The sequence below is a fragment of the Haliotis asinina genome, chromosome 8 (assembly GCF_037392515.1).
Source record: "Haliotis asinina isolate JCU_RB_2024 chromosome 8, JCU_Hal_asi_v2, whole genome shotgun sequence".
NCBI lineage: Eukaryota > Metazoa > Mollusca > Gastropoda > Lepetellida > Haliotidae > Haliotis > Haliotis asinina.
Window position 1 is genome coordinate 3,669,175 of NC_090287.1, and position 7,290 is coordinate 3,676,464.

The following is a 7,290-nucleotide window of genomic DNA, read 5'->3' on the forward strand; positions in this document are numbered from 1 at the left end:
CAGCACTAAGCTGGCAGACCAACACTTAGCTGGCACACCAACACTAAAACTGGCAGACCTACACTTTTCTGACACATCAACACGTAGCTAGCACACCTACACTTAGCTGGCACACCAACACTAAGCTGACACACCAATAATTGACTTGCACAGCAGTCCCACACAGGCGCATTCTTTTCGTTGTTTTGAAACGTGTGCATACCTCCTCTGTAAAACTGTTTGCTGCGCTACCAAAATGCGAAACACTGACGACTTACAAATACTTCCCTTGACAAAACGTACGCGAACATATCACTTCAATTTCCCCCAAAGCGCCGCAACAACCGCTAGGGTGGCGGCCATGAAGATATCTGGTTACTCCGGGGTGTTGTTGGTGGGCGTCTTTGGCTTGGGAACAGGTACGTGAGCGGGAGTTGTATAGTTAGTCGATGTTTGTGCATACATGCGATACCTGTATCAACAGGTGATAGAATGTTGAACTTTTATTATTGATTGTGTAAGACAGAATTTACTATAAAATCTATTCGATTTATTATGTTGATGCATTTGTGTGACAATCAATTTCAGCGACCGGTTATAAAGTGATGATCAATATGTTTATCTTGGATATAACAAAGAAATCGATGTCAATATGACACACTTTAACCACACGTTGAGAGGAAGCGTTTCTTATATTTCACATAAACAAACCATACGTATCCCTTTTATCCACAATGTACTATTATAAAGTACAAACAGAACATGTTGTATATAGCAGCATAGAAAAGAGAGAGAGCTACTATGTTTACTATAGTTATTATAGTATTTATAACCGTATAAACAGTGAGTTAGTTTCGTTTTACGCTTCTTTCAGCATATTCCAGCAATGTCACTGCGGGGAACATCGATTTTTATGATGTCATCATAATCCAACAGGAATACAGAATAATACAAAATACACGATAAAGATTGCATTGTGTTGTATGACGTGTGATTGGTGGATGTGTTTCGGATTAAAGATTTCATAACAATCAAATAAGATACAAGGACCATTAAGGATTCTTAGTGCTACCAGATAAAGATGCTTGTCCTCATAGATATTAAAGTCACATAAAAGCAATTCCATAAAATGTTTTACAGCTGTGATAACATTGAATCGGTCTTCACCTTGGGAGGGTGTTGCCGGAGTGGACGCCTCTATCTCCTGTTCCGCGTCATGCTCGTCATCTTGCACAGTGTCCTGGAGGAAGGAGGGAGACCACACCTTTCAGTGGGGGAACGGAACTCTCCTATTCCAACCAGTTGAGATACCAGATCATGGAAATTATACCTGCATTCACAGCGAAGGAGAGACTCAGTCAGAGAACAAAACCATCGAAGTTCTGGTGAACTGTAAGTATCCAATACTTACTTGAACAAAATACAATAAAACGTTCAAATAGAATGACCATATCACGTACAAAAGTTCAAATGAAAAACACAACATATCCTCTTCACCTTCAAGTAGTAAGCACTATATTTTTCAGATCCCACGACCAATGTTTCCATATCGTTGAAAAACAAGAAATTCAGCAATGCTTCTTACACAGTGACAGAAGGCACCAATATTACACTCATGTGCTCTGTGAATGGATTTCCTCCACCTATCATCAAATGGTACAAAGATGGAGTCAACACAAATACTGAATATCTTGAAGACCAATATGGCCGACATCAACATGATGGTTTCGCTAGTTTGTACAGGGTGACCGACGCCAGATGTAAAGATGGAGGGACGTACCTTTGTCAAGCCAACAACACAGCTTTCAGTCAGAGCACACTGGATAAAACCGTAAAGGTTGAAGTAAAATGTGAGCAGCTATATACATATTCATTTTCTTTTCAGCGTCAGGAAACAATACAGAACGGCTGACTTAATAATTCTTTACACAATCAGCAACATGAGCGTTTACCGGAATGTCAGTGTTTACGAAATACAATCGAATCGTGTTTATGTTCATATATGTCCAAACAACTCAAATGGTTTCTGATTCTAAATGTTCGATATGTCATATAACCACTATGCATTCAAGCTTAAGGGGATTTTAAACGTGAACCGAGTGTGCTGTAACTCCGTAATGGCTGCCCTAATATTCTTCATGGTCATGTCATAAGGCGGAAATAATATTCAGTATGTATCTATGTGTACATGTTACATTCCGGTGTTGAAGAGGTGATACGTCATTTATATCCCAAATGACATCACGTGTGGAATCTATTCCTCACCGTCACTTGTTCCAGGTGATCCAGTTCTGTATGACGTACCTGAGAAGTCCAAAGTCTATCCACTGGTCAAGGGAGAAACCACGGTGGTCAATTTCACAGTGCAAGCGAACCCAAAACCTCTAGTAGTCGCATGGAGATATTTCGGAAAGACGGAAATGAATCCGTTGACTAATATTTCTGATTATGAACACAGATGGTATTCCTCATCGGACAATATCTATCATTTACAATTATTTCACTATGACCTCACCGACAACAGAACAGGACTGTACAGTGTTGTGCTGTCCAATGGCATTCGCTACAGTCTCAATCTGACGTATACTCTGAGTATTGAATCTGAACATGGTAAGTTGGGGGAAAATATCGAATAAACTCTGTTCGTTTTAAAGAGAAAAATACCTGTGAAAATAATGAATGGGTCATTGAAAATCAGTGATGACACCAGGTGCTTACAGAAAAAAATAAGAATGTCCTGCCCTACCTGTAGCAGCCGCCATTAAGCCATCTTCACATCTACTGAAGTAGGGAGTTATGCAGTGAACCATATCCGAATCAAGCTGGTCACAGCATCATTCATACAGTTACCATATTTCAATTTGCAGGGACAACGCCCCACACCAGCACGGACTTTAACGGTAAGTGCGGGAAGTAGTAGTAGTAGTAGTAGTAGTAGTAGTAGTAGTAGTAGTAGTAGTCGCCGTCGTCGTAAGTGAGCGAGCGAGTGAGTGAGTGAGTTTGTAGCAATATTCCAGCATTAACTCAGACAACAGAAACGGGCTTTCTACCACATACCACTTGTGGTGAATCTAACCCAAGAGGAGAGAACGATTTAACCACAAGTCTCTCATTTCATATTACATCAAGAACGGGTGGGGTTGGGGGTGTGGGTGTGGGTGTGGGTGGGTGTGGGGTGGGTGGGGGTGGGGGTGGGGTGCGAATGTTCTTATTACAAGTTAGTGGGTAGTGGTAGTGTTAGTAGTGGTGATAGTAGTAGTCGTCGGAGTTAGTGGTAGAGGTGGTGACAGAGGTAGTGGTAGCGGTAGTGGTAGAGGTTGTGGCAGAGGTAGTGGTAAAGGTACTGGCAGACGCAGTGTTAGTCTTAGAGGCAGAGTTAGTGGTTGTGCTAGTGGCAGAAGCAGTGGTAGTGGTAGTGGTAGTGGTAGTGGTAGTAGTAGTGGTAGTGGTAGTGCAGAGGCAGTGACAGAGGTAGTTGTAGTGCTAGTGGTAGTGGTAGTGGTAGTGGTAGCGGTAGTGGTAGTGGAAGAGGCAGTGGTAGTGGTAGTGGATGAAGGAGAGGTAGGAGCCGAGGTAGTGGGGTTATGGTTATTGTGGTAGTGGGAGAGGCAGTGGCGTTGCTTCTGATGATGATTCAAGTAAAGGCCTTCTTGAAGTTGGTGATTAAATAACGTAGTAATCACAGTGTAAAGCATAGAATAAAATACAAGTTGTCCTAAGTAACGTTGTATGCTTTATTACTGGCGCTGGTAGCAGTAGCAGTGGTGGTGATGGTAATTCAAATCAAACATTCCTACTTCCTATTTCTAAACTGACCGGCAAAAGAATGTATACCAAAAGTTACCATTTCCCAAATTTTAAAGAAATATTTGTGTAGGTAATTTACAAACTGAAACATGTAGCCACGTAGCAATTTGATACCTGCTGTGAAATTCACGTGAACGTCGTGAATAAACCGTCGAGGTGGTCATTTGCATAAACCATGATTTGGGGCCCCTGTCAGAGTTTCACATGCACTAAGGGAGTGAAAGTTAGTGTGTGGTCATGTTACACATGCAGTTTGAAAACAGATCACCACAGACATACCACGACTATCTACAGCGACAGGTACGTTCCAGATCGGGTCGACACGCCAAACTTCAAGAACCTTCGGCTTCCCTCGTCTAGCTGTCTTGATGGCTGCAACGTTACAGGCAGACAAACCAGACCAAGACGTGGGAGACCGCGAGTATCAACATCAGCCGAAGACCGGTGTTTGAGGACGTTGAGGACCTGAGGAATTATTTCCTGAAGGGTAACGTCATCAACGGCGAAGTCCCTTGACCACAATGTCAGTCGATACACCGTGGCTAGACGTCTTTGGGCATCAGATATCGGACCCTTGAAAGGACAGGTGTTGACCCTTGAACACAAACGTCACAGATTGCGTTGTAGCCGAGTTGTTCGTCTTTGGATGAGAAGGAACAACTTGGACGTTCCTCAGTAGCAAGCAAGTCCAGATGTCCACGATCGAGCACATGTGGGATCCATCAGACAGCTGCTTGCAGAAACGCCCTATCCCAAATCAGAATAGACAGCAATTTGCACAACCCTCCATGCATACGACGTGACCGTGTCCGACGTCTGACATCTTCCGCTAGGAGGGTGTGTGCCTTTCTTAATGTGAAGGGGAACATACAGGGTACTATAGTGACGGTAGTGAACATTTATTGTGTGTAACTCCGTCTCTACTTATCCTCTATGTGATTGAAAACTGTTTTCCAGGTCCTACCCCGCCCCTAGTGAACTGACGTATGTTCGCGCCACGTGTTTCTGTAGTACGTGTGTGATGTTTAGCTCAGGTTGAGTGAAGATGTTTTCAACATCAGCTTATTATGTTTGTGTGTGTAGGTACTCAAGGTCAGTGATCATGACCTCTTGGACGCCATGTATGCTTTCTTTGGCCAGCCAAGTTGTGCCTGCTTTTGTTACTATAAGATGATAATCAATTATCCTGTTTATCTCTGTCGACCTGCAGGGACAACACAGCGGAACGAGACTGGAGTGGAGGGTTATTGCCATGACAACAGTATGTATTACTTAAATATAACTAGTCTGTCAAGGTTAGGGTGCATGTCAGTGTATTTGGGAGGACATGCAAGTTTAAAGGCGTTTTCTAAGTTACACACCTGTCAGTACTAAAGCACACGCCATATTTTGTAAGCTCATTATATAGAAATTATCGCGTCTCCGAGCCCTTGTCATGTTTAATTGTATGCTCTGATTAACTGTATACAGTGATATTTGTACCTCGCTTTCCAAAGATATCGACCTTAAATCTATCACATGTCTGCTCTGTTCTGTCAATCCAGAATGCACGTATATCATCAGTGGAGGCTTGTTTCTGGCGGTGTTGATCCTGGTTCTGATTCTTGCCACTGCACTTAAGGGTGAGTATCTTTCAACAAAATCATACTCAAATCTTTGTCGGCGTCACAGCAAGAGCAATGGACAACGACGCTTCAGTTCGTGTGCGGTGCCGCGTCCTGCAAACATCCTAGAATATCCAAATAAGCCATGGTTATTTTTTTCGGTTTTGCCTGCGAAATGGCCACGTAGTTGCGAACATGTGTTTTAAGTAAAGGTGGTGAAAGGAAAATGATGTCCGATGCAGTTTCCTATTTTGACTTATCCCGAATCATTTCAGGCGAACAAATGACTAGACTTATGTTTATGACGGGTGCCACAGGTGGGACAGGATAGTGAGTGAGTGAGTGAGTTTAGTTTTACGTCGCACTCAGCAATATTCCAGCTATATGGCGACGGTCTGTAATTATCGAGTCTGGACCAGACAATCCAGTGATCAACAACATGAGCATCGATCTGCGCAATGGGGAACCGATGACATGTGTCAACCAAGTCAGCTAGTCTGAGCACCCGATCCCGTTAGTCGCCTCTTACGACAAGCATAGTCACCTTTTATGGCATGCATGGGTTGCTGAAGGCCTATTCTACCCCGGGACCTTCACGGGTGGGACAGGATAAGCTCACCTTATCGCGAACACCTGGTGTCATCACTATTTCATGAACACATGCTGTCATCGTACTTCATGGTGACAATCACTGAATTGTCTGGTTCAGACCCGATTTGTTTACAACAGTGTCATACAGCTGTTATACTGCTGAACAAATATATACTCATGATATAGTCATAATTGTACACTCGACAGTGTTTTGGCAGAGATTTCTTACGAGTGTGGAAAAGGTTTTGTCGCTTCTTTTCAAAATATCCACCTGCATTTGGGTCAGCGGGACTCTCTGTATGCAGATGATAATTAATCTATTTCAATTGTGTGCTATTCTATTTTAATAATATTGTGTCCTCTCTCCAGGTCCGCTGAATGTATTGGTGAGATGTGTAGCAGCTCTCGGCTGTTGCCGGTGTGGCGGCGAGGGTATGTGTGCAGCTGAACAGTGACATACTTTACTTTATCACCTAAAGTGAGATATAAAACTGAAACCGGAGACAATCCATTCGGACACATGTTGAAAAGGAAATTATCAAGAAATACGAAATGTTTCATAATCCCACAAAGTGATATTAGTGCTAAGTACAATATTTCAAGTTACAGTTATGAAAAAAAAGAAATATAAGATTTATCATATGTCTACCTTGTGGTAAGACTTACTCATGCCTACCTCTTCTTACAAAAACAGAAATCCAGATTAACGAATGATATTTCTGGCAAACAATCTCCCTAAAGGTGTGTTTTCTGGAACGTTCTGCCGTCAGAATAACGTGATTAGGTGATACATTTGAATGATCAATTGTAACGTAAACTATTGATCAGCCTTGTTAAGATTAATAAATGTTTAATAAATGGCGAAGCAAAATAAATAGCACGGTGTCGTAACTCTAAATGCAACTCCTAACGTATGTTCAGGACTTCGGAGACTGTGGTTGTCGGTACCATCCAGTGAAGGTATCAACGAGGACGACTTAGACTACAACTTCGTGATGCGGAAAGGCGGGGTCGGCCTTGGAGCTAACAACGCCTATATCCTCAACACGCCCATGTCCTTTGGATCAGAGAATGTCCAAACAACGGGGTGCTAATGCTGAGCAGTTTCTAACTAAATAAGAGACAAACCACAGGGCCCGATGACCATGATTCCCTATCACCAAAGCCGCGTGATATAAACACCACTGTTCGTTTTATGGGTACATTGTCTTCCCTTCTCTTCGCTCTACATGTAGCGACGAGTAAGTTATATTATGGACTCATGTCCTTAGATATTCATAACAGATGATGTAATTAGTGATAGGCCTGG

General features: G+C 42.6%; 1 protein-coding gene across 1 annotated transcript; it reads left to right on the plus strand.

The window, feature by feature from the left end:
• Nucleotides 1–235: 235 nt before the first annotated feature.
• On the plus strand, nt 236–7,075 carry LOC137294321 (hemicentin-1-like). The gene is made up of 8 exons (XM_067825319.1): nt 236–398; nt 1,120–1,371; nt 1,506–1,829; nt 2,260–2,593; nt 2,894–2,928; nt 5,283–5,408; nt 6,351–6,413; nt 6,903–7,075. Exons 1-8 carry the CDS (start codon nt 236–238, stop codon nt 7,073–7,075), a joined length of 1,470 nt encoding a protein of 489 aa, XP_067681420.1.
• Nucleotides 7,076–7,290: the final 215 nt, after the last annotated feature.